Source organism: Xenopus laevis, chromosome 2S, assembly GCF_017654675.1.
Source record: "Xenopus laevis strain J_2021 chromosome 2S, Xenopus_laevis_v10.1, whole genome shotgun sequence".
Classification (NCBI taxonomy): domain Eukaryota; kingdom Metazoa; phylum Chordata; class Amphibia; order Anura; family Pipidae; genus Xenopus; species Xenopus laevis.
Genome location: NC_054374.1, coordinates 28370351 through 28397581, shown reverse-complemented (window position 1 = coordinate 28397581; position 27231 = coordinate 28370351). Strand labels below are relative to the sequence as shown.

The window sequence follows — 27231 nt, the reverse complement described above, 5'->3', positions numbered from 1 at the left end:
CTAGAGACAGTAGCCGATGTTAATGGCTAGAGGTGAAGGCCGATGGAACGGGCAAGTGTTGGGGCCGGTGGAGTGGGCTAGAGACAGTAGCCGATGTTATGGGCTAGAGATAAAGGCCGATGGAATGGGCCAGTGTTGGGGCCGGTGGTGAGGGCCAGAGACAGCAGTCGAAGTTAAGGGCTAGAGGTGAGGCCGATGGAATGGGCCAGTGGTTTGGGCCATTGGAGTGGGCTAGAGACAGTAGCCGATGTTATGGGCTAGAGGTAAAGGCCGATGGAATGGGCCAGTGTTGGGGCCGGTGGTGAGGGCCAGAGAGAGCAGCCGATGTTAAGGGCTAGAGGTGAAGGCCAATGGAATGGGCCACTGTTGGGGCTGATGGTGAGGGCCAGAGGACAGTACCCGGTGGTAAGGGCTAGAAGTAAAGGCGGTTGAATGGGTCACTGCAGAAACAGTGAGTGATGGAAAAGGCCGATGTTAATGGGCCTGAGACAGTAGCCATTGGAAAAGGCTAGAGGCAGATGGAAAGAACAAGTGTTATTAACAACGAAGGGTCAAAAATAAGCGTTAGGGAAAAGTGACAAAGGCCAGAGACTCAAGATGTTAAGGGCCAATGATAGAGCCAAGGACGATGGTTACTGCAGGTGTGATGGAAAAGGCCAAGGGGTGTTGACGACATCAAGAGGCAGGTTATGATAAACTGGGACTAAGACTGAAACTGGCGGAGGTCTAATAACAGGACCAAGGAAAGGATGGAGATTATAAGGAACTGATGGAAAAGGCTGTTGGTAGAAGCCGACATGAGGCCAATATGCAGGGTAAGGCTGGGCGGAGAAGCCAAAAGGACCAAATGGAAACGGATGGTATGGAGAGTTGATGGCCATTGGTTGGGCCTGACAATGGCAGAGATTCCTGGATGTCCAACAATGGCTTGGGTGCTCCAACTCGGATGACGGCGTGAGGCATTCTGAAGACATCTTGTATTTTATAGACTCCAAGAACGACAGCGGCTCTTCAATTGTCTTGCCGAAATCCACCGATGGCACCTGCAGTAAAGCAATATATTTAGCTTATTTTTCAGTCACAATAAAATAACTTCAGAATACTGAACATCTGCTAACGTTGCAGTGAAATTAATATTACAGTAACAAATGTAACGTAAACTGGACACCACTAGTAATTACTCTAATACAAAATATTAAAGGACAAGGAAAGGCAAAAAAATAAAATCCCATTTTTACTTTCTTTAATGAAAAAGAAACCTATCTCCAATATACTTTAAATAAATGTGTACGTTTTTATAAGAAACCTGAGTGTATGCAGTGAAATTCTCCCTTCATTTACTGCTGTGGATAGGAATTGTCAGACAGTCCCTAAATACTCTGCAGGGAAACAATCATACTTATGAACAGCAGGGGGAGCCCCCGCCTTACTTACCAGCCATGTAGAATTCAAGCAGCTTTGCTTATGAAGACCCCTAAGCAGCCCAGACCACACTGAGCATGTGCAGGGTCAGGGTCAGGCAAAGTTACAAGATGGTGGCCCCCCTGTGGCCAACTTTGAAAGCATAAATCATTTGTTTGCTTATTCTTTGTGGTGCAGTAAGTTCATGTTTATGTTTAGTATACAAAATACAGCATTTCTAGCCTTCTATTTTAGACTTTCCTTGTCCTTTAAATGTCTATCACAATCAATAAATACTGCTTTTCTTATTATTGGAGCAGGATAACTGAGTTTTTCAAAGGGTCAATTCTAGCTTAGCCCTGTCCATATTATCTGCTTGTACAGATCTATAGTATGGAAAGAAGATTTTTTACCCATTTACTAGTTTTAGTTAAAGGTGCACCTCCTTGTGTAATTGTATTATTCCGTAATTGAAATGTTTGGTGTTTCTGGAATTTTTTTTCTGTTTAAAGCTGGGAGATACTAGAAGGACATTTGAGCAGCTAGATAAGAAGTTACTTGAAACCTAAGAGAATGTTGAGAATGCTAGCGGTGATTGTCATTGAGAGGATGCTTTTGAGTGCCCCAGTGAATAAACCAGAGTTGGGAGGGTAATGGCCGAATTACAGGCTTATCTCTCCAGTGTAATGAACATAAAAGAGTTAGAGACACAAAGTTGTTAAAGTACTTTTAGTCTTCCGGCTACTTATTTTCAGAAGTTTCCAGAAGGAAATTTGAAAAATGTTCTAGGGTTACACAGAATTAGGAAAAATTACACTCTACAGTTCTCACATCAGAACTAAACTACTATCCATTTTAGCTATAAAATCCCCCTGCTCCAGGCTCAGACTGACAATCTATGGGCTGCTGCATGATGCCATAGAAAGTCACTATTTAGTGGGCTGGTGGGTGCTGTTTGTACCTTTGTGTACTTGGAATGCTAGAGCCTTTTTTGACTCCCAGTCAAGACCTGCCCTGCACCTACTGTCCCTACTGAATCAACCCCACTGCCTTAAAGTCTATTGAGTGGCTGCACCAAATCCGCTGTTCATCTCTGCACTTTGTTGGCAAGTACAGGGAGAGGGTTTAATGCAGTTGCAGACACGACACTGTGCAGGGGACCAGCAGTTAAAAACAATGGAGCAGTCTAGTTATTCTTTTCCTTGAATTTACAGAATGCTGGGCTGCTAAACTTTATATACATGGTATTGCTTTATCATGACAAAGTGAATTAGGCAAAAATGTATAGCTGATTCATTATATAAAACAATTCAGTGAATTGTGTGCAGTGTGGATAACAGATCCAATACTTAGCATAATAGTAGGGCAGTGGCACTGGTGGATGAGCAAAGTGTAATGTCTAAAGGTAAATCGGTGTCTTTTCATTCATACGGCAGACATGTACTTACTGTTTTTGGTTTGGAAGGGGGTGGTACATTCAGCTTTTCTAGGTTCACCCAATCGATGGAACGGAAAAATGGGTGCTTCCGAATGTTCCCATTGCGGCCAAGTCGCTTCTTAGGATCTTTCGTCAGTAGCTAAAGTATAAGAAAAAGAGATCAGTGATTTATATATATTGTTGGAGTTAAACACCTGCCATTCATATCACAAAGAGCCAGCTAGATCTGTACAAAGTTATCACACCCAGAAATAGATATATGACAGCAACAGGACCGAATTTCTCTTCAGGGCCCCCAGAGGCCAGCATCCTCCACCACCCCAGGATCGTGTGCAACTGCATTCTTTGATCTTACACAGATCACATTTAAACAAATTGACATGTGACATGCCACCCCTTAATTTGAGCCACCCTATGTCTGGGTGTTTGTGGCCTTGCTAGAAATACAGGCCTGTATAGCAGAGCTAGTGACATCCCTTGTAGTTCCTATATTCACCTTTCGCAGGAGATCTTGCAGTTGTTTGGTCAGCCATTCTGGAATGTAGGGCTCCTTATAGAGAATGTCGTTGGTGAAGTTTGACAAATCATTTTCCAAGCCGAATGGATGAGATCCGGTGGCCATCTTATATATGGTGATTCCAAGGCTCCACCAGTCTATTCCTGCATCATACTCCTCATCTCTGATTACCTAGAAAAGAAAAAACACGTAGAGCATTATAATTACCCAGTGTTTTTACTTATGCATTGTTGTACCTATTCACATCATTTGTTTTGGACAAATGAATGAGGAATTCATTTTTTCTTAGTGTACAAGGCCAGTGTTACAGCAGCCCTATAAATAATTATAGTAGCCTTAATTACTACTATGTCTTGTATCTTGTTTTATATTATATACATCTATACCTATCTGTCTATAAACAGAGGTAACTGACAGAAGCATTTCTAGCAGGGGCTTCTATGGAGGCACAAATCTTTACTGTTAAGGGACTGTGATAGAGGTTTAGGCCTTGTATAGAAGCCCAAAGCATTAGGTGCATAATTATGAGCCTAATCCATTGTTCAGTTTTCTTCTTTAAGGGTAGGCTACAAAATCTGAATATCATCATGCAGCTATGGCAATGGTAAAACCATATCTAAAAGAGAAAGATAATGAGAGGTAACATTTTTGATTCAATGAATGATATATGCATCCTAACTCTTTATCCCTGGCTAGCAACTTTTAAGAAGTTGGATAATAAGCACAATCAAATCATTCTCCCTCAATTTGCTTCATTGATCAGAAACCTAACACCTCAGTGCAATATGCATTTGCTTCGAGTCTCTTACCTCAGGGGCCAGGTAGGGCAATGTCCCTAGTACTCCTCTGGCTTTTTTCTCTCCAAAGATGCCCTCAACCGCCATTCCAAAGTCGAGAATCTTAATATGTCCTTTGTTGGTCATTAGGACATTATTTGCTTTGAAATCTCTACAAGGTACAGATTAGGGTTGAGAAAATGAAAATGAAAAGCAGGTCAGTGATATTGCAAAGTTATAAAAGGATAACAAATATGGAGCTGCACATATAAAAAAAATGTCATAATGGAAAAATAATAAAACAATGACCAAGTATAAAATGTACAATATTCAGGAAAACTGTTGAATCACACAGCTCCAGGCAGGATTTTTAAACTGCAATGTGTTTATTAGCAGTGTAGGCACACTACATGTTTATTTATCAAATAAAGACTTGATAAAGGGCTTTGCCCGAAACATGTAGTGTGCCTACACTGCTAATAAACACATTGCAGTTTAATAATACTGCCTGGAGCTGTGTGATTCAACTGTTTTCCTTAATATTGTACCTTAAGGTGTAACACAGACACCTGAATCCGCAGTCACAAGGAACATTGGGGCTTGAAACCAAATACTTTTTTTCTATAAAATGTCTTAAAATGTCATTATTTACAAAATACTAAAGGCATTGTTTTGATATTATAGGGCAACATGCAAAAAAGCTAAAACAAAACAACTTGCAACACCAGAAGCCAGCTCCCTCTCCTGCACAGCTGCAAACTTTTGGCTGTCACTACTGCACATGTGCTGGGCTTTCAGGCAATGGGAGAGATCCAGGAGCTCATGGCAGTACTTCAGTGTTCAGAAGGAGGTCGTTTGGACAGCAAAGTTGGGATGAAAGTGCCCCACAGACATGTAAGTTCTTGTAGTTAGTGTATGCAAAAAGTGTTGTTTAAGGTGGGCCACTGCTTCTGAAAGCAGCTCCTGTGACTGCTGGGAGTGTTGTTTCAGGAGACAGAGCCATGAGTGCAGAGAATGTAAAACTCAGACACATATTGCTTTTAAAAGCAATTACATGTACAAGTGTAAAATGATTGTATATATTTCTTTTTTTTTAATATTCGAAATTTTTATTAGTTTTTAATGTAACAAATAATAAATGCAAGAAATTACAACAATTGTCCAGCTGCATGCCTGTCCTAGTCTGGTTATTGTATGCGTACCTTAGGTATGATCCTACCCGACTGGTCACCTCCTGTGACCTCTTAGGATATTCTGTTTCAGTGTCATTATTTTGCAGCTGGCAGTAAGATGATGATTGAATATATTTCTAATGCATTGGAAAGCTGCTTAAACATCCATTTTGCTTCACAGTGCAAATAAAAAAAAACGGTTTTGGGTGAAGGGCCCCTTGAATTCAACAAATATATTGATTTTTTTTTTTTAACTCTTCTCTGCTATGAACAGTGTGATTTGTGATACAAGCTTAAATTGAAATGAAGAATAAACACAGAAATATAGTGAGAGTTTTTTGCAACATACCGATGGATAATCCCATTTGAGTGGAGATACTGCAGGGCGCAAACCATCTCCGCTGCGTAGAATCTTTGGGGGAAAAAAAACAGCAACCATTATTTAAAAGTTATAATGAATAAATAATATTTACTCTAGTCTATTGTTCTTCCTTAATCAGAACTGTGCTTACTATACTTAATTAGGTCTCATTTATTATCCTATGGCAAGTACCACAGTGCAACAAAAAAGGCACAAAGTGTGCGCACACACACACACACACACACACACACATATGTGCAGTAGGTGGGTGGATGTGGGTATCCAATCATTTTATGTAGGCTAGAGGTCACCAGCAGCCGCAAGGCACAGCCTAGCCCTGTACCTAAATTCTTAAATTAAGCTTTTAACACACAGTTACATGCCATCTATTACTTTAATAACAAAGATACAAATGCATCCAGTCTCATGCAAATATGAGAATATTAGACAACTACATTCACTTTATGCCATTATTATACTCTCATGTATTTTTGTTTATGACTATGACTACAGAAAAAATAGGCATTAGTGTAGTAAGAATCCAGGATTCATGGCAAAGGGAAGTGGGGCTACTGGACAGCACTTTTTAAAAGAGGAATATATTGTTGATTACATCATCAGATACACATAAAACAAGTAATATTTCTCAAGTGCTGTAATAAAATGAAAGTGGAAAAAACAAAATGGTGACCGTTTCCTTGCTTTCATATGGACTATAAACATCTAGGTCCTCTAGGTAACACCCCTCACTGCCTTTTTAATGTCTTATTCCTATCACACAATGAGCCACTTACTTTACTGAGTTCATCTTCAGAAGTCCTGAATCCAGAATCTTTTGATCCAAGGTCCCTCCGCTGATGTACTCCATGACCATAACAGCATGACGCTGGTTGGAGAAAGAAAAGAAAAAGCTTCTAAAGCCCAAACATATATGACCCCAACACACATGAATGATTATGGCTTTTTGCATTAAACTATTGTTTGTTTTTTTTATTTTAAGAGGAAAGCTGATCTATTGTCTTTCAAGTTCTTTCTTGTCATATTATCCTGATGAAGATGATCAAATTATGAGGCTGCATTGACATTACTATACACACACTGATGTTATGGCTGAAGAAACTCCAACTTGGAAATTCTTAGTAAATATATCTACTGCAGACATTGTTGGTGCAAGGTTCCCATAATGGAGCAGTGTCGGACTGGGACACCAGGGGCCCACCCAAAAACCTAAGACCAGGGCCCACCCAAAAACCTTAGACCAGGGGCCCCTCTCAGTACTATTATTCTTCCTCTCCTCAATCAACTTCTATTCTCCTAGTCTGTTTTCTTTACATACTATAATCAATTATTCCATCTATTTAGCCTCTTTGTTCTCATAGAAAAAGGTAATGGCCATGAAATTGGCCAAAAGTTTAGCAGCATGAGGTCCCACTGACACCTTGGCCCACCGGGAGTTTTCCTGGTATCCCTGTGGGCCAGTCCGACACTGTAATGGAGAAGGATCAGTAAGTATTGCTAACCCCATTATTGAGCTCATGATATGATAAAAAATAGGGCAACTAGCAGGAGACCCCTACATTACAGCACAAGACAGAAGTCAATAATGGATTTTGTGTTTGAGGAGGCTAACAAAAGATAGAGAAATCATGTATAGTCAGTTAAATAGGCACTGACCGATATAGAGATAGGCTGGGAGATATATTCAGCTTACATAGATACAGATATGTTATCATAGAGATAAACATATAGACACTTACACAGAAAGGCAAATTAATACAAAGACATATAGACAGATAGTCGATAGATACAGATTTGAAGTGAATCAATTCGATTAGAGACAAATAGATAAAGTGACAAAATTGGTTGGGATTTTAATAGGCATAGTTCACAGTTTAATAAACGAACCCCTTTAATTCCCATAAAAGTGAGAGCTATGAAATTTCTCTCTGGTGAACTGTGGCAAGTTCTACTTCACCCTTTGATAGATACAATGCCATTAATGTTTTGACACTATCTTGTACCTGAGTATGGAAGGATCCATATCCTTGACAAAGGAATGGGCATCCAGCAGCCATCTTCAGCACGTGAGCCTCAGTGAGGGTTTCACTAAGTTGGTCCTGGCAGCACTTCTTTATGACCTTTATGGCCACCTGCTGGCTCTTGTTGGGCAGAGATGCCAACATCACCTGAAAAAAAAACAGAAAAAGATATATGATTAGAAGTTTATTTCTGGGGGTGGATTAACCTCAGCCTAGGCCACTACACTTGTTACAGTATGGTGAGACATGGCTTGCATCTACACTTTATCCTACCTGTAGAAGATAAACATTAATGAGAGATCTAGCCACTGACAAGAGCGTTGGAATGAAAGTTTATGAACAGGTCACAGCAGCAAGGAACAAATAATTATTTTATAAAGTTGCCACCTGCTGCCTCCCAACATTTCTGGGGCTTTCCTATAATTCCAGGCTTGTTAGGGACAATTGGCCCTAACTGATTCTGACAAACAGTTCCCAGATGTTCATCACTTACTTTGCCAAAGGAACCAATCCCAAGCAATGCGTGGATCTTACACGTGCTGACTGCAACATGGAGAGGAACTTCTTCTTCTTCTTGGTGGGGCCTCTTCTGCTCACTTCCTGCTTCTAGAGAAAAAGGCAGACATATAAAAAGAATTAAAGTAGTTATTGGAAAACACAGAAAACACTGGGAAAATGTTTCCCTTGTGCATATTGGCATTTATTTAATATGAGATTGTGCTAAGCTTTCCACAAAAGTACATATTACAAAATCTATACTGGTTCGCTTATGAGAGATAATTTGATAGAACTATATAATTTATCAGTAAGCATAATAGATAATGTTCGCAATGAGTTCTGTGAACATATAAAAGAATGGAGCTGCAGGCCAAGTGCTAACCTCCACTAACTCCAAAGTCACTTCTAATATCTATAAAAATGTTAGTAATCCGTTATCCGGAAACCCATTATCCAGAAAGATAAGAAGAAAAGATTTATCTGGAACCTCTCAGGTCCCATTCTGGATAACAGGTCCCATGCCTGTACAGGGTACATAATACAGGCATGGAATCCATTATTTAGAAACCCATTATCCAGAAAGCTCTAAATTATGGGAAAGCTATCCCTTATAGACTCCATTTAAATCAAATAATTCTAAATTTTAAAAATGATTTCCTTTTTCTCTGTAATAACACAATAAAAAGTCATTGTTGGAGTAGTTGGCCATCTTAAATATTTTACAATATATGGACAAACAATCCCTGTTTTGTTTAAAGGGTAAGGCATTTTTTAGTAGCTGAATGCACAAAATGTCTCCATGTCTTAAATATATTGATAATGGCTTGAGTCCAGAGGACCTCTTGTATTTGTCTATATGTATTTTGTGGTCACAGCCTCATTGCACCCCCGCTTAATGGATTAAAAATTAGTGGTGAGCACAACTTTCCCTTTTTTTGGTAAGAAAGAGCAATGAAAGGGAGGGCAGTGAAACTATGCTTTTACAGATATGGGACCTGTTACACAGAATGCTCAGGACCTGGGGTTTTCCAGATAATGGATCTTTCTGTAATTAGAAATGGGAAATGTTCAATATATTATTTTATGGTTTGAAGTCTTTTGACTAGAAAAAAGCCACACAGCAACCAAAACAATCTGTTGAGATGGTTAAGTATCCCTTTTAGTAAGTTTTAATACACACAGAAGTCAGTTGGAAAAACTGCAGACAGGCAGCTATAGATACAAACTGACATACATATTGACCAGAGAAACTTGTAGGAGCAAAGATTGAAAGACATCTAGCTAGATTGATAGACAGACAGACAAATTAGGCCGATCTATAAATTTTCTTTAAATAGGTTTAGCCCCCCAGGCACAACTTTCCCTTTTTTTGGTAAGAAAGAGCAGTGAAAGGGAGGGCAGTGAAACTATGCTTTTACAAATATGGGACCTGTTATACAGAATGCTCAGGACCTGGGGTTTTCCAGATAATGGATCTTTCTGTAATTAGAAATGGGAAATGTTCAATATATTATTTCATGGTTTGAAGTCTTTTGACTAGAAAAAAAGCCATACAGCAACCAAAACAATCTGTTGAGATGGTTCAGTATCCCTGTAAGTAAGTTTTAATACACACAGAAGTCAGTTGGAAACACTGCAGACAGGCAGCTATAGATACAAACTGACATACATATTGACCAGAGAAACTTGTAGGTCCAAAGATTGAAAGACATCTAGCTAGATTGATAGACAGACAGACAAATTAGGCCGATCTATAAATTTTCTTTAAATAGGTTTAGCCCCCCCAGGCTTTCATTAAAATCCACATTACAAACGGTGCTGTTTACCCATAAATACATAATAGCAGCATCCCAGCTTCATTTAAAATGACTTGTTTTTAATTACCCTCTGTTTTGATGGGGTCCTCATCATTTCGTGGTCTTTTTCTTTCCTTCTTTTCTTTTTCCGTATAATCCTCCTCCATGATGTTGTCACTGCACTGATGTTTAACCTTTTTCTTCCTTTTTCTCCCACTTTCCTTTTCAGCGCTGATGTCCATCGTTCTCTTGGCCGTGATGGTATCCCCTTTCTCCTTTTCCATCTCTGCCTTAGTAGCAGCAAAAAGTTGTTGCTTTTCCTCACTCCTTATTGGAGGAGTACTCTTCTCCATCGCTGGAGGCAATTTATCTCCCATAATTGGGGAATTCACTTACCACAAGAAAAAAAAAACGCAAGTGAGACTCAGTGAGATGCACGCTGGTCTGAGTCAAACCATGTACTGAGACCAACTGTCACTAACTGTACAAGACTGAGCTGTGACCAACTGTCACTAACTGTATACGACCAACTGTCACAGTGGCATGTGCACTATACGGTCACATGTGCAGCCGTGTATCAGGGCAAGTCTGATATAAATCATCAGCATCAACAAGAAATAAAATTATTAATGGCGATTTCTTTCTGTGTTTTGTGTACAGATTGTAGTTAAATATTGGCTTTAGCTGCCATTTAGCCTTTAAAACATATATTAAAACATATATTAATTGGCTGGGGCTTAAAAGTTCCCTGCTTTCTCATTAGAGCTCCTGAGTTAAGGGTAAGTACAACATGGTCTTACTACTCAGCAGGACCGCCATCAGAAATCGCAGGGCCCCATACGACAAAATTTCCTGGGCCCCCTGGGCTGCGCCAACCGCAAGCCCCACCTACAGATCCACCCTCCCCACCACACAGTAATAAAACAAAAAATATAAGATATTGCTGGTCAGGGCCCCCATAAAAAAACATTTGTGGCCAGGGCCCCCCATTAAAAAATATTGGTGGCTAGGACCCCACATGAGAAAAAAAAATTGGTGGCCAGGGCCCCCCCCCAACATTATAAGAAAATTGGTGGCCAGGGCCACTTAAAAGTCCATGTCTTCTAGAAGTCAGCAGCCAGTGGCGTAACTATAATACAGCAGACCCCGCGGTTGCGGGGGGGCCCGGGGGACAGAGGGGCCCGGACCAAGGGGTCTGCTGAACTGAAACACTGTGTGCGGCGACCAAGATTGCCGCTTGCGAGAAGTAATTTAGCGGCGGAGCGGCGGGGCGGATCTGAGGCTCTCCGACGGGACAGGAGATGTGCGAGCGCTGAAGGTCAGCGGATGCGTGTATGCAGGTGTACGTGCGTGCAGCTAAGCCGGGGCCCCTGAAGATTTTTTGCAGGGGGGCCCGGTTAGCTGTAGTTACGCCGCTGTCAGCAGCTCTCAGAAAGATGGGGGGCCGGGCTAATCAAGTAAGTGTGGAGTGGCAGGGCCCCACTTACCCTCGGACCCCCCTACAACTCCCCCCCCCCTGTCCCCCCTGATGGCTGCCCTGCACACGGATAAAAGAAGTAGGTAGAAAAACTCAGAAGGTTCCTGGGCTTGATACGCGAGACTCCTCCCATTATTTATCTGTCTCTTAGCAACCATTCATGCCTAGGGCCAATCAAAAGTAGAAGTGGCGGAGGGATACCGCTAGATGTTTCAATAGCGCAGTTAAAGCCTGCGAGGAAACTTTATCTTTACAATTATCTTGCTTCAGGTGGGCAGTGACGGGAACAGCTCGGTTATTAGAAGGACACCCCTCCCGGGCTGTCAGATACACAGAGGCGGTGGGACAATTTGACAAAATGGTGAAAAAAAAAATAGAAAACGAGAGGCGGAAGGATCTGTACAAGTCAAGTTCACTCGCGATTATATAAGGCGCTAACCGGGCCGGCTGGCAGTCAGTTAGCTGAAAGATAATTTGCAGCAGAAGGAAGCAGAGCTCTATCTGTCAGTCCAAACGCCGCTTACTCTGACCCGCTACCCAGGTGAGTGCGACTTGTCCCCGAGTGGAAGTGAAACCCTCCTTCTCTCTCCGCGGCTTGTGGGGGCTCAGGTTGCTGCGCTACTCACACGTACAGTGTTTGCTTTACGGTCCGCTGGGAGAGGAATCCAGGGAGTTGTAAAGGGGCGAATCAGGAGTGAGGCTGCGGGGAGTTGTTGCTCAGTTGTGGGGGGATTTGGGAGTGAGGCTGCTGGGAGTTGTAGCTCAAGCTGGGGGGGGTTTGGGAGTGAGACTGCTGGGAGTTGTAGCTCAAGCTGGGGGGGGGGTTTGGGAGTGAGACTGCTGGGAGTTGTAGCTCAAGCTGGGGGGGGGTTTGGGAGTGAGACTGCTGGGAGTTGTAGCTCAAGCTGGGGGGGGTTTGGGAGTGAGACTGCTGGGAGTTGTAGCTCAAGCTGGGGGGGGTTTGGGAGTGAGACTGCTGGGAGTTGTAGCTCAAGCTGGGGGGGGGTTTGGGAGTGAGGCTGCTGGGAGTTGTAGCTCAAGCTGGTGGGGTTTGGGAGTGAGGCTGCTGGGAGTTGTAGCTCAAGCTGGTGGGGTTTGGGAGTGAGGCTGCTGGGAGTTGTAGCTCAAGCTGGTGGGGTTTGGGAGTGAGGCTGCTGGGAGTTGTAGCTCAAGCTGGTGGGGTTTGGGAGTGAGGCTGCTGGGAGTTGTAGCTCAAGCTGGTGGGGTTTGGGAGTGAGGCTGCTGGGAGTTGTAGCTCAAGCTGGGGGGGTTAGGGAGTGAGGCTGCTGGGAGTTGTCGCTCTGCTGTGGGGGGGATTTGGGAGTGAGGCTGCTGGGAGTTGTCACTCTGCTGTGGGGGTGTTTGGGAGTGAGGCTGCTGGGAGTTGTAGGTCGGCAGCTGATTTAGGGCCAGTGTATGCTGGGAAGTAAAGCTGGGGGTGGTGGGCTTGCTTGGCACTATGGGAGTGAGTTGGGGGGGTTGCTGGCATATGGGGTGCAGTTGTTGGGTGGCACATGAGTTTATTGGGGGTGGGCACTTATTGTATAGTGCTCTGTAAAGACTGCAACTTACCTGGGGCAGAGCCTTGTGCTTTATCCCCTGGAGGGGCAGATTGTGAGTGGGCTTAGTCGCTGTATAGTTGGGGGGGGGGGCCTCTCTGTTCTAGGAATGCCAGCGTCTATATGTCCCAGGGCTGGGTCCTTATTGGCTCTGTGAGGGTCCTGGGTGGCTGCTAGAACTTGGCGCTACTTCTTGGCATTCTGCTGGTGTTCCAGGAGTTGTAACTGGGGTGCTGGGAGTTGATTGTACCGTCCACTTGATCATGAGTAAAGTATTTGACAGGAGATTGGCTGCCTGGTCTGTGCATGTGAATTGCGTTCTTGTGATCTGCCCCAAAGAGCTTGCACTTCTCCCTGCCCCCATGGTCTTGAAAGTGGTTAATGTGGCTGCTGTGTGGGAGGAAGAGGCGGCATGAGTCGCTTTCTTTGCTCCGTGAGATCACGTCTGGCACTGGGTCACATTGTGCCGACATATGGCTGGGCCAACTCCCCTAATAACTGTCCTGCCACAGACACTCAGGTAATTTTATAAATGGCATTTGTGGCCCATTTAAAAATCTCCAAAATGTATTCACGTCTGTAGCCGATGTGGCTGGGCATCCTGTAAACTGCTGCCTGGCATTGGTACCACCCCACTGGCCATGGTTGTAACTGGCAAACTGCCCGCAAAGGCTCTTCTTCTCAACCTTTTCCTATTGTGCCCTGAGCCTTTTCTATAAGGAGCCGAGACATTTATATGGCGGCACATGCCACAGCACTGTGAGCTTGCCGGGCACCAGCCATGTTGGACTGGCTATAGTTATTAGACTGGGTATGGCTGGTGGTGCCTTACAGCTGCTGTGCCAGTGCATGTTGTACGTAGTTATGGCTGGTGGTGCTGTGCCAGGCAGGAGAGTCTATAGTGGAAGAGTGTTAGTGGACTCTGGTTCTGAGCTCAGTATTAACTGGTTAGTGACAAATGTGACTTAACCCTGTGGGTGCCCCTTTCTAGATAACTAACTACAGTATCCGTTTTGTTTCCCTGTAACTGGGTTGGTGGCAGAGAAAAATGACACTTGTTCAGTCCATGGCAGGAAGGGGCTGCTGGGTGAGTGCTGTTCCCTCCTAATTGTGAGCTACATCGTTTCAAGAGCCCACATCCCATGAGCTTCTGCTCTGCGCGGAGATCCGGTTGGTGTGCCAGGCAGACTTCTTCTCTCCTATTGGCAGTATCTGGCGGGTTATAAATACATTTTATTGGGATGTGCCGCCCCCTGTGGAGGGTCTGGCAGTGGCTGCCCAGTGTCCAATCTGTTTCCTAAATAACGTGGGGAGGCTGCTGGGGGGGGTTGTAGGGCCTTACAGTGGGTGCCAACTTTACCCATGATGATTCTGCCCACGCTAGCCCTGCTGTTGGGTCTGATAGTCTTCTGGCCAGTGAGGCTGTATATCTGCTCCAACCCTCCTCTTCTTCCCTTATTAGCTCTGCCTTGCAGGGTGTCACTGGCCCTAAATATAGCCGGAACCCCGCACCCCCCACCCATGCAGGTACAGCGTGTTCCCTCTCGTATGGGTAGAACAGCAGACGGGCATCCTAGCTGCTCTGTGCCTCCTGCTTTTGTCCCGGGAGCTTGCAATCTTTACATGTTAGTATGGGATGGGCTTTATTAAAGGGTTAAGACACAGTGTGAAGGTACAGCTTGTGCCATCTTAGCCCAGTGCTCCCCGTGGTCCTGTGCGATATTCTTTCAGGAATCATTCTGGTTTCATAGGATGACTCCCACATATAATGGGGGTCCCCAGAGTTTTGTACTGCCGCCCCCCTGCTGACCATATATATATAATTATGCAACTGTGGAATGGTTCTATCCCATTGGTTGCTGCATTTGGTGCGAGCCACTTGTCCCCAGACGCAGCAACACTTTCTCTGCACATGGGGTTAAATTCTGGCCCCGGGCCCCAACCGTTCAGAGCACACACTTGGCTTTGTTGCGGGGAGATTGGGTTACGTTGCTGCTAAATATATTCTTTAGGGAAAAGGCAGAAGGTTTGAGGGCTGCCGGTGTCACAATACAGGATTGTGATGGTTCCTACGCCCAGTACCGACCCTCTTGGGACCCTGCTGACTCCAGTGCATAGGAATGAGCTGGGGGATCGGGTTCTGTGTTTGACATCACAAGCCTGTATGGAATGGCGGGTATTATGACTTGCTGACGGTGCCTCACTGAGGAGGCTTATCTGGAAGTTGCGGTTCAGACGCCGGCATAATTGCAGGAAGGCCCCTCATCAAACTGCTTCATACAGGGACTTGTTATAGGGGGCACTATCTGTCCCCCCCCCCCCCCCACAGTGGAATTGCTCTTAAGATTTATAGGTGGGAACAGTCCTTAAAGGAGAAGTGATGCCTCTTAACTCTGCTTGGCATTTTGGAGGGTAGAACAGGATTTACTTTGCCTTTAAGCAGCACTTAGTAGGCTGCAATTCTATTGCCCCCCTAATGGAGTTGGGTTTCTGAGATTTTATTTTTGTTGCCTCTAGCTAGTGAATGGCCTTGGTTTGTATATAAGGTGCAGCCTGGTGAGAGCACCCATGCATGAGTAGCGACCCCATCCCTTTAGGCTAAAGGCACATGGGTACCTCCCGTGTATATACAGCCCTTGTGGCATTAGCCTTAAGGCCCCCAAACACAGGCCGATTAAAAGCTGCCGACAGACCAAGTCGATAGCTTATCGGCCCCTGTGGTAGAGCTCACCGGAATTCTGGCAGATGCCGATCGGGCAGGTTACAAAATCCCGTCTAATCGCGGCCGCATCTTTACGTTGACGCGGTCCCGCAATCCGACCGCCCGTTTGGCCTCTATTGATCCGATTGTTGGGCCCATGATCGGATCAGCCGGATATTGGCCACTTCAATGTGGGCATATCGGGGAGCTATCCACTCGTTTGGAGACATTGCCAAACAAACTGATCTCTAAGTCTATGGTCACCTTTAGACTCTGGACATGAACCCATGTGGTATGTGCCAAACCAACTAGAACCACACAAGCTGCCCACCTACCATGGTACCAGGGTCTGTTCCAGTCGCCACTCCTCGTTTATATATTGCCAGCAAGTTAGGCTGCACTTTACATTCATTTATAAGGGGGGGTTACAAAGTAAACCAGAATCCTGCTCACAAGCTTACACTCTGCTGCATCTCCCGAAGGTGGCACAGAACCTGGCATCTAATGAGGGGCAAAACTATTCAATAATTCTCCGTTCCTTGGTAGTACTTCTATGGTAGATTAGCTGTTACTCCCTGCATCCCCTCTCCTGATTGGTTGTGGGCATGTCTCTGCATGTACAGCACATGGCGCTGGGCTCATCCCTCAACCCAACTGATATGAAAAGAGAAGTAGCCGGGTTGTTTGCTGTGGCTCTAGTAATTAACAGTGGGACTCGGGAATCAGATAAGTGGCAGTGAAGGTGACTAACTGCTGCTTGTAGCGCTCGGGTGACTCTCTCCTACAGGCTCCTCGGCAGCACCTGCTTCTCCTGTACTCCCTTCTGCAGGGGCCCCAGTGACATTACTGCCTGATTTTGTTTTCCTCTGCTTTTATCTATCTTGGGGGAGCCCTTGGATATCATTGCAGTGCTCGGTTACTGTACTAAAGTCTCTTGTCTGCTCCGATGAATCCCTACAGCTTCCCCTTATTCCCCGGCTCCTCTCTGTATTATTTTAACCCTGGGCCGGAATCTCTGTCCATGGAAGAAATGGCTAAATTGTTTCCAGAAGCTTCCGGATGGCTGTTCCACTCAACCTGTCTGTGCAGAAATAATAATTTCCGATTACGCAGTCTGTGCTGAGACTAAAGCGGTTTGTGTGTGATGCCATAACTGTCTGTGCTCTCGGCGTACTATAGGGGAACCCGCCCCGGTGTTTCCGACATGGCCTCTCCCTGTCAATCCCGACATGCTTTATGGCAGCTGAGATTCTAGCTATCTGTATAACAGAGCATTCTGTCCCAGTGGCTGTACAGATCCTGTCTGATCACCATTGGAAGCAGCAGTCCTGCCCTGCTTTATGGCAGCTGAGATTCTAGCATTCTGTCCCAGTGACAGATACTATGAAGTTGCTCAGGGCAATGTGAGGATTCCTGCCTTTCCCTTGTATAAGATATGATGCTGTTTACAACAGTGCAGTTTATTCTCTTTATTTAAGGACTGAATAAGAGGGTGATGTTTGGGGTGACTGCTTACTTGTCAGTACTAAGTGGCCTTCATGCTGGGCCCCCCTTGGCTCATAACAAGGTTACAGATATATAGAAACATTGGGGTAACAGTCACCCTGCTATAGTTCCAGGGGTACCCAGGGCACAGGTAAATGGGTGCACAGGTTCAGCAGGACAATGCCTGGGGGTTGCAGGGGCAGTACTGATACAGGCAGTGAAACCTCGCCCCACGGAGAGAAAAGGAATCTCCTGGAAATTCATGTATTCGGGCAGGCCTAGACTAAGCGATTGGAGCAGACACGTCGCAATGAGACTAAACGCATGGGCTGCATTTTTCATCCGACAGTCGGATCAATGTAGTTGTTACCTGCAATTTCTCCTTCACTTCCATTTTCATTAAAACATCCGACACATCGCATGCGTTTAGTCACATTGCGATGTGTCTGCTCCAATCGCTTTGTCTAGTCCTGCACTTAAAGGTGGCCATAGATGCAAAGATCCGCTTGTTTGGAAACATCGCCAAACGAGCGGATCTTTCCCCGATATGCCATTAACATATGGGAGCCACAATCGTGGATGCCGTGGACACTCTGTACATTATGGGGCTCATGGATGAGTTCAGAGATGGACAGGAATGGGTGCAAAGTAATCTGGATTTCAGTGTGGTAAGATAAATTGCTCTCAAAATAATGATTCTGTGTCTGTCTCTGCCCATCTGATTCTCTGAAGTTGTTTTAGGCCAGGTCAAGGTTCTCCTTTCCCACATTAGAAAATCATGCCTGTCCCCTTTAAACCTGTGTTTGCACTGAACCCACCCTTATAATTCTTGTCTGTTTCCCAGAATGCCGAGGTGTCTGTGTTTTTAAGGTGAACATCCGGTTCATCGGCGGCTTGCTGGCAGCATTCTACCTGTCTGGGCAAGAGGTAAGTACATACACAGAGCTGCTGCCACGAGGCAAGGCAGAATAGACCTCCATAAAAGTCTCTAGCAATAGTCCATCTCCTCTGCATCCCGGTCACATGGTCAGGTAGATGTGGAACATGAGGGGATAATATTTGAAGCTATGGGAGGGCTGTGTCCTGCCATGCTTTAGCCAGGAAGACAACTGTGCTGGGATCAATCTGTGTGTTTCCATGCTTTGGCCAGGGAGACGACTGACTCAAGGGGTTAATAGTGCACTGGCACCTATAGCTACAAACTCTGCTGATCTCCTACCTGCAGCCATGTGTTCCCTTGAAGTCCCTGATTTTCCCAGCATTCCCTGCTGCAAATGCTCTTTGCCTCTGGTCTCAGTGATTGATGGTGTCTCGTCCCCTGCACCAGTCCTGCAGAGAATGCAGGATTGGCCGCAGCAATTGCACCATTAAGCATTCCCCTCAGTATTTGCTACTCGCTCTGTGTGTTGGATATGGTAATTAGGAGTGATCTCAAGGGCCGGTCCCACAATCCTCCTGGGCAAAGGGAGTCACGTAGGGTGGGTGGTGCTTCAGCATGACTATGTACAGTCAGTAACATCAGGGGTGTCCAGGAGTAGCAGGGAGTATTATAAGGACTGGGTGCCACAAAGTATAATTGCCTTGTTCAATGTCCTCAGAAATGCCAACGCTGCCCAGGTAGGTATCTGTCTGCCCTGCACTAGTATGGCCCTGGTACCTCACCCCATGAGGTATGGAAAGTAAGAAGCCTCGGGGAGTAGATAGTAACACCCCAGGGGCAGTGTTATGGTGTGTAGTTAGAACCAGCAGTTCTGTGTACTACAGGTGGCACTTCTATACCTACTAAATTAGCCCCATTAGCAGCAGCAGACACAGCGTATCGGATGCATTTCCCACATCCCCAGGGCCCCTTCGCCATTGCTCGCATGTTTCCTACAGTCCGGGATATTCTCTTGCTCTGATTAGCTTCATAAACTGACGCAGCTCTGTAGCATGAATCATCCGTAATAGTTTGTCTTCTCTGCCCAGAGTCCATTTGTGTCACTAGATTGTATGGCAGGGGCCCCTCCTCTAGGAATGCACTTGTATGAGCAGCAGCGATAGTGACTGGGCCTCACGAGGGTCTCTTCAAATGAAGTCAGGGAAGTAACAAGCAGGGCACGTGCCCTATTTGCATAGATAAGAAGAATAACACGTGAAGTCACTCCCCATCTCTCTAGCACCCTGCTTCTTGGACTCGGTCACCCATGTTTGACTACAACTCCAGTTCTTCAACATCCTATCAAGCATTGGAATTGCATATCATTATCTTAGGACCAAGACTGATGGTGGTTTCTAATATAAATCTGTATAACAGAGCATTGTGTCCCAGGGGCTGCACAGATCCTATCTGATCCCCATTGGATACAGCAGTCCTGCCCTGCTTTATGGCAGCTGAGATTCTAGCTATCTGTATAACAGAATTCCCAGGAGGCACATTTGTCAAGTCACATCATTGTATGTATGCAGCTGATTTATATTGACCTGACCCTGCAGTCACATGACCTCCATGCAGAAAGGGGAAAGGTCATCGGAACAGCCAGTTACTAATGAGGTGATATAAATGAATGGTGCTACAATGTCCCCTGCAGAGATGGGCCCTTAGAGACATTCCTATCTGTGGAATTATTTACTCCCAGTCTGATACGGAAGAATATGTGCACTTACCACCCACATGCTATTTACTGCATAAATATCTGCCACTCCTAGGGGGCAGATTTATTAAAGGGGTTGTTCACCTTTGAGCTAACTTTTAGTATGATGTCGAGAGTGATATTCTGAGACAATTTGCAATTGGTTGTCATATTTTATTATTTAAGGTTTTTGCGTTATTTATCTTTTTATTCAGCAGCTCTTCAATTTGCATTTTAAGCAATCTGGTAACTAGGGTCCAAATTACCCTAGCAACCATTCATTGATTTGAGTAGGAGAGGACCTTACTAGAAAGATGAGAAATAAAAAGTATCAATAACAATACGAATGTAGCCTTGCAGAGCATTTGCTTTTTAAATGAGGTCAGCGACGCCCATTTGAAAGCTGCAAAAAGTCAGAAGAAAAAGGCAAATTTAAAACTATAGAAAATATATAATGAAGACCAATTGACAATGTGCTTAGAATTGGCCATTCTATAACATACTATTTGAAAATTCTAATTTTTATGGTCAAACCTGTCAAATTCAACTAGGGAATTATCCAAATTTCTATTCGAGTTTTATTTTAAAATTTGATTTTCAAGATTTGTCAATAGTTTGGCCCTTTAAGAATTCAAATTCAACTATTGGACACCTTAAACCTTCCCGAATTCCTGTATGTCAATGGGAGAGTTCCAGTAACTAATTTGAAGATGTTTGCAGCCTTCCTGACATTCGAGATTTTTTTCAGAGAAAAAACTCGAATCGAGTTTGGTCGAATTCTAATTTAATTCCATTTGAGTTTTCGGGATAGTAAAATTTGTCCGCGTTTTACGTATTTTTTTAATAAATAATTGAATATTCGAATGTAGAGTTAAATCAAATTCATGTGAGTTAAAAAAAACTCACATGAATTTGAAAGTTTGACCCTTGATAAATGTGCCTCTTAGTCTACCTGCCCCCCAGTACCACTGTCCTAGCGCACGGCTTCTGGTCTGACTGGACGGCAATACATGATACAATAGTTACCCAAAATCAGTGTAGTGATGATTTATGGGGGCTTTCCTTCTCTTTCAGGTATTTAAGAACAAGGCGGTTCTGCTGGCAGAGAAGCTTCTCCCTGCGTTCAACACCCCAACTGGAATCCCGTGGGCTATGGTGAACCTCAAAACGTAAAGTTCTTTATTAAATCCTGTCTCCTGACCTTGTCTGTCAGCCCCCTTCCTCCTGCTATAGAGACCGTTAATATCAGCAGCGCAGTTTTGTTTAGCACTGTAGTCTGCAGCCAGATCTGAAATCATTCTATATTTACATGGCTGTGGGTTTCCCCGCACTCTGTCTCTATGGAAATCTATATTCCTTCTCTGTATATTTGTATTTATACCTACTGGGTGGGAGGTTGCCATACTGTCAGTACCATATGAGGGTAGAGAGCGAACACTCGGTAGTGGATCTTTTTTTTGTATTACTACAGTGGTGTTGGCAGGAACTGGGGCTGGGCATCGGCAGGGAGTAGTATCCTGGCAGAGTTTGGCACCCTACACCTGGAGTTTGTGCATCTTACCTACTTGACAGGGAACCCCGTTTATTATGACAAGGTAAGTGAGCCTATATAGGAACATTTGGGGTTAATCAGTCCACATGCACAGGGATAGTGAGCCTGTATAGGAACACATAGGGTTCATCAGCCCATATGCCTGTATAAGAGCACACTTAGGGTCCATATGGAGAGGGAGCCTGTATAAGCACACATTGGGTTAATCCGTCCATATGGACAGAGAGTGAGCCTATATAGGAACTTGTGGGGTTAATCAGTCTTACGGCTGTATAAGCACACGGTTAATTAGTCCATATGGACAGGGAGAATGATCCTGTATAGGAAGACATGGGGTTAATCAGTCCATATGGCTGTATAAGAGCACACATAGGGTTAATCAGTCCTGTGTAAGAGCACACATGTTCTTTTAGGTTATGCACATTCGAAAGCTCCTGCAGAAAATGGATCGACCCAATGGACTTTTCCCCAACTACTTGAATCCTAGGACGGGGCGCTGGGGGCAGCGTAAGTGCTCATATCTCTTGTACGTCTCTTCGGTGTAGAGAGGTGCTACCGGTGGTTCTGGGAGTCATGTCGCCAAAAGGGTAGGGTGAACTTAATTCTGACATCCCAACTAGTGCCCACATCTGATTTTACCATTGTGCCATAAGCCCATGTGTTTAAGCCTGTGTTCAGCACACGACTCTTCTGATCCGGCTGCAGCATGAATTGTGTGCCAGGGAAGCACATCTAGTGGCCAACACTACGTTACTCTTCTCTATGTCTCACAGTGAGAATTCCATGGGTGGCCAGCTTCTAGGCTCTGATGGGGGTTCAGGCGGGTGGTGGGTTTAACTGAAACTAGGGCCCATCCCCAGGCCTGGACTGGCAATCTGTGAGTTCTGGCAAATGCCAGAGGGGCTGCTGTAAGTTGCCATAGACAGTCACTATATATTGGGCTGGTTGGGCCACCATGTACCTGAAATGCCAGGGTTTATTTTGAATCTCAGTCCAGACTTGCCATCCCCATTGGTGACATACACCAACAACTTCCCCTTCTGTGACATCTCCATGCCAATCTTGCCAGTTTGTGCCTTTATATGGGGGGTGGTATAACTTGGTGCTGGTGTGAGCCTATAACCCCCTCTTTGCACTACAGACCATACGTCGGTGGGAGGCTTGGGAGACAGTTTCTATGAATACCTGCTGAAGGCATGGCTGGTATCAGATTGCAACGACCTAGAGGCTCGGCATATGTACGACAGCGCCATTGATGTGAGTATGCCAGTCTGTGCCCATCTTTAGGGGGAAAACTTAACTGTCATCCATGGGTGTCTGCAGTTTAGGGCTGTAGCTACTTGTTAAAGTGGACCTGTCGCCCAGACCTAAAAAGCTGTATAATAAAAGTCCTTTTCAAATGAACATTTAAACATGAAATCCAAATTTTTTTTTTATTAAAGCATTCATAGCTGTTATAAACGTATTTAAAAATCTCAGCTGTCAATCAAATATTGCCTGCCCCTTCTCTATGCTTTAGGCAATTACTTTCACTTTCGATTCAGCACTTCCTAGATGTCACTGCTCTCCCCACATTCCCCCCATAAGTGTAGCCAGGGCATTGGGATGGATATCAGGTCCCCCATTCTGATGCACAAACAAGATTCTGAGATGATGCAAGGCTTGTCTTAATAACAGTGTGCACAAAATGGCTCCTGCCTGCTTGCTATAATTATGAATTCCCAGATGGAAGAAAACAAAATTCAAATATTTTTTACAGTGTAACTAAAGTTCATTCATGCACGACTAACATGATAAATAGGATTTGGAAGCATTTTTTTGGGTGACGTGTACCCTTTAAAAAATCAAGTGGGTTCTCTGCCTGCCTGAAGTTACCATTAAACAATATGGCACCTCCCCATATCCGAGGCAGATTTCTTTAGTGTAACCTGGAAGGGTTAATCCATCATTCATTTTTCAGTGTGTCCTGACTGGGCACTTCCCCAGCAGATTTGTCTGAACCTTCTCAGACCAACTTCATGGTTGAGAGTAGCCTTACAGTAGGCAGCCAGGATCAGCTTCTTGTTTGTCCTTCTTTCTATCTGCTTTATTGAACCTTTTGTCCTGGCACAGGCCATAGAGAGACACCTGAGTCCGGTGGGGGTCTGACCTTTATCGGCGAGTGGAAGAACGGGCACCTGGAAAGGAAGATGGGTCACCTGACTTGCTTTGCTGGCGCTGGGTGCTGACGGCTCCCCTGGGGACAAGGCTGGCCACTACCTTCAGCTGGGGGCTGAGATTGCCCATACATGCCACGAGTCTTATGACAGGACGGGTATGTGAGAGAGACGCAATGGGCGAATTAATGGCTTTCCATCAGTGTAACTACCCCATTATAAGTATTCCAATTGGCTGCTGCTTAAATTATACACTAGTGTTCTATTTGTATAAATTAGATTAATTGTCTTCTATTTCTCTCTTTTATTTCTCCCCCCCCCACCTTGCCTTGTTGTCTATTCTCTTTCCGTGGCCCTCATAGTGCTAAAGTTGGGCCCAGAGGCCTTTAAGTTCGATGGTGGTGCAGAGGCAGTAGCCATGAGACAGAATGAGAAGTATTACATCCTGAGACCAGAAGTCATTGACACTTATTGGTACATGTGGCGCTTTACCCACGACCCAAAATACCGGCAGTGGGGCTGGGAGGCTGCTCAGGTAAGTGGCGCTCAGTTCTGTAAGTGCTCCTCCAGCCAATCCCTCACCTTGTGTTCCTACCAGGAGCCCTGTTTATTGTGAGATTAGGGTTATATGAATAGTTCAATTGCTTCTCCTTAGGGTTATATTGTCTTATATGCATCTTAAATTCTGGTTGCTAGGGTTGCCCTGATAAGCAACCATCTAAAATTCCAAGATGAAGAGCTACAGTAGCAAAAAAAAAACCAATAATTAAAACTGTGAAAATAAAGACCAGCTGCAAGTCATAGTAAACGCTTATTGTAAGGTGTTCTTTCCCTTTAAACCCAGTTTAAATCCAATAGCCATTCACTGTAGGTCTGAATTCACTAAATGAAGTTGAGTGTGTAACTGCAGTAACCCTGCGTGTGCCACAGTGCTTCTTACACACGTCTGCCTGCAGATTCTGTGCCACTGTGGCCACTAGAGGGAACCCCTGGTCCACAGAGTATTACCAGTCCAATGAGTAATGAGCCGCTATAGAAAGAGATTCAGTGCAGAGCAGGCAGGATAAACACACTACATGGGAATATAAATTGGGTTTGTCACCATCTACAGGCCATTGAAAAGTACTGCAGGGTGAGTGGGGGATTCTCTGGGATCAAGGATGTGTATGCCTCGTCACCAACCTACGATGATGTACAGCAGAGCTTCTTCCTGGCCGAGACCCTTAAGTGAGTTTGTACCAGTTATTCCCTCCACTAGCTGACTTTTTGTACAGTACAACTGGGATACACAGAGTATCCGTATAAAAGAGTGGGCTTGGGCTATAGACAGTATCAGTATAAAGGGGGGCTAGGCTATAGAGAGTATCGGGATGGGAGCTGGGCTATAGAGAGTATCGGGATGGGAGCTGGGCTATAGAGAGTATCGGGATCAGGTAGCCTGTAGATAGTATCAGAATTGGGGGACTGGGTTATGAAGAGTATCAGTATAAAGGGGAGCTGGGCTATAGAGAGTATCAAGATGGGGTGGCTGGGCTATGGAAAGTATCCGTATTAAGGGGGGCTGGGCTATAGCGAATATCAGGATGAGGGGGCTGGGCTATAGGGGGTATTAGGATTGGGGGGAGCTGGACTATACAGAGTATCAGGATGGGGGGGCTGGGCTATGGAGAGTGTCGGGATGGGGGGCTAGGCTATGGAGAGTATCAGTATAAAGGGGGGCTGAGCTATAGAGAGTATCCGGGCAGGGAGCTGGGCTATAGAGAGTATCTGGATGGGGGTCTGGGCTATAGAGAGTATCAGTATTAAGGGGGGCTGGGCTATAGAGAGAGAATAAAGTATCTGGATGGGGGCTGGGCTATAGAGAGTATCAGGATGGGGGGCTGGGCTATAAAGAGAATAAAGTATCAGGATGGGGGCTGGGCTATAGAGAGTATCAGGATGGGGAGACTGGCCTTTGGAGAGTATCGGTATAAAGAGGGGCTTGGCTATGGAGAGTATTGGTATAAAGGGGGGCTGGGCTATGGAGAGTATTGGTATAAAGGGGGGCTTGGCTATGGAGAGTATTGGTATAAAGGGGGGCAGGGCTATGGAGAATATTGGTATAAAGGGGGGCTGGGCTATAGAGAGTACTGGACAGGGAGCTGAGCTAGGGAGTATCTGGATGGAGGGGGTCTGGGCTATGGAGAGTAACAGGACGGGGGGCGGGCTGGGCTATTGCAAGTATCAGTATAACAGGGGGGGCTGGGAATATGAGGATGGAGGGGACTGGCCTATACAGAGCTTTGGGATGGAGGGGGTGTTGGGACTGTGGGGGACTGGCCTTTAGACATCGCCTATAATAAAGCCCTTATAGTGGGACAGAAATGAAGGTTTAGGAGTCTTATTCTGTATATATAACCTGGTCTCTCACTGTTTACCCCCCCACAGGTACCTGTACCTCCTTTTCTCCAGTGACGACCTCCTGCCATTAGATAATTGGGTGTTCAACACGGAGGCCCACCCTTTACCAGTCATCCATTTGGTGAACAGCACTCTACCTGGTAACCATGTGGCACGATAGGGACTGCCCCTGGCGGGGGCAATGTATTTGGGACCATTACAGGCCTAAAGGGGCTTCTTAAACAAGACTCGGCAATGAGAGTGAGACGGCCCTACCCCTGGGGCCCAATTCCATTTTCTTTCATGTAACTGCACCCCTGTCTGCTGGCGGAATGACATTAGACAACAAGCAGTGGGGGAGATTTACTGACCAAACTGCCCTGCTTGGGGGAGGAGCCTGGCAAGTCCACACAGACCAAAAAGCCTGGAGATTGGCTGGACTCATTCGAGGAACTGGCGCCAACATGAGGAGCGTCGTCCGTTTTTTTTAAAGCGACATTCGGGAATCAGATTGAACTTAGTTCTTGGGGGTGGGGAGCATCACTTTGTACCCCAACACAGTAACTGTCAGAAAACTGGTTAAAAACACATTCATTATGTTTCCCTTGGATTACTAAACCCACTAGGGCCCCTAGAAAACTAGCAATTTGGAAATCCGCCCCCTCCCCATGGACACTGCACCCTGCTTTCATTTTCTTAAGTTTGTGGTTCCTAGGGGCATGAGCTAAATACTGAGCAGGGGATTAAAGAGAAGATGTACAGCCCTAATCCCGCGTGACCCTCGTTATTCCAGGGGGTACCTGGGCTTGGCAGGTACACAGGATGTAATGCACACAAACACAGCACTCTGATTGGCTCCTGCAACTGTTCTAAACACGGGGTGGATCCAGGTTTTGAAGTTCAGCCCGTATGATTGCACCCCAATACTTAGAGGACCAGGCTGCCGTCAGGTTAAAGGGGAAGTTCACCTTTTGTTTTGACTTCCACACCGCTTCCAGGTTGCAGTTTGCCTTCCAAGCCTGAGAGCTGGAAAATAAAAATAGTAAATGAAGACTAATTACTTGTGGTGGTGGTGGCGGCTAGTCCTGCCCGTATCAAACTAAAGGTGAGCATTAGGCCGAACTTCCCCTTTAAATGTAGGTACAGACTGTCACTGACACATGGCTGCCATAAAGTACCTTCCAGCCCTAGCAGCACTGGGGTGTGATTGGGCACCATATGGAGGCCAGTTACTTAAAGGGATACTGTCCTGGGAAAACATGTTTTTTCAGTTAATAGTGCTGCTCCAGCAGAATTCTGCACTGAATCCATT

At 45.1% G+C, this 27231-nt stretch overlaps 1 protein-coding gene and 1 pseudogene across 2 annotated transcripts; one reads left to right on the top strand and one right to left on the bottom strand.

Moving 5' to 3' along the window:
• Nucleotides 1-481: 481 nt before the first annotated feature.
• On the bottom strand, nt 482-19561 carry LOC121400427 (protein kinase C delta type-like). Of its 2 annotated transcripts, XM_041583525.1 has the most exons (10): nt 13048-14246; nt 10087-10389; nt 8198-8310; nt 7687-7851; nt 6460-6551; nt 5654-5716; nt 4166-4304; nt 3336-3527; nt 2850-2978; nt 482-1043 (listed from the first exon to the last, which is right to left on the bottom strand). In XM_041583525.1, exons 2-10 carry the CDS (start codon nt 10373-10375, stop codon nt 633-635), a joined length of 1593 nt encoding a protein of 530 aa, XP_041439459.1. In that variant the 5' UTR covers nt 10376-10389; nt 13048-14246; the 3' UTR covers nt 482-632. The 2 variants fall into 2 exon arrangements, with proteins under 2 accessions (XP_041439459.1, XP_041439460.1); XM_041583526.1 differs by lacking the exons at nt 10087-10389; nt 13048-14246 and adding an exon at nt 18440-19561.
• Nucleotides 17092-26687, top strand: LOC121400428 (annotated as a pseudogene).
• The last annotated feature ends 544 nt before the right edge of the window (nt 26688-27231 follow it).

Bases quoted from the DNA above. Each gene is read 5' to 3' on its own strand.
- LOC121400427 (XM_041583525.1), bottom strand. From the start codon at position 10,375: ATGGGAGATAAATTGCCTCCAGCGATGGAGAAGAGTACTCCTCCAATA. The intron at 6,552-7,686 runs GTACAAGATAGT...TTCTCCAACCAG, and splicing joins ATGGATCCTTCCATACTCAG to CGTCATGCTGTTATGGTCAT. The intron at 3,528-4,165 runs GTAAGAGACTCG...TTTCTTTTCTAG, and splicing joins TGCCCTACCTGGCCCCTGAG to GTAATCAGAGATGAGGAGTA.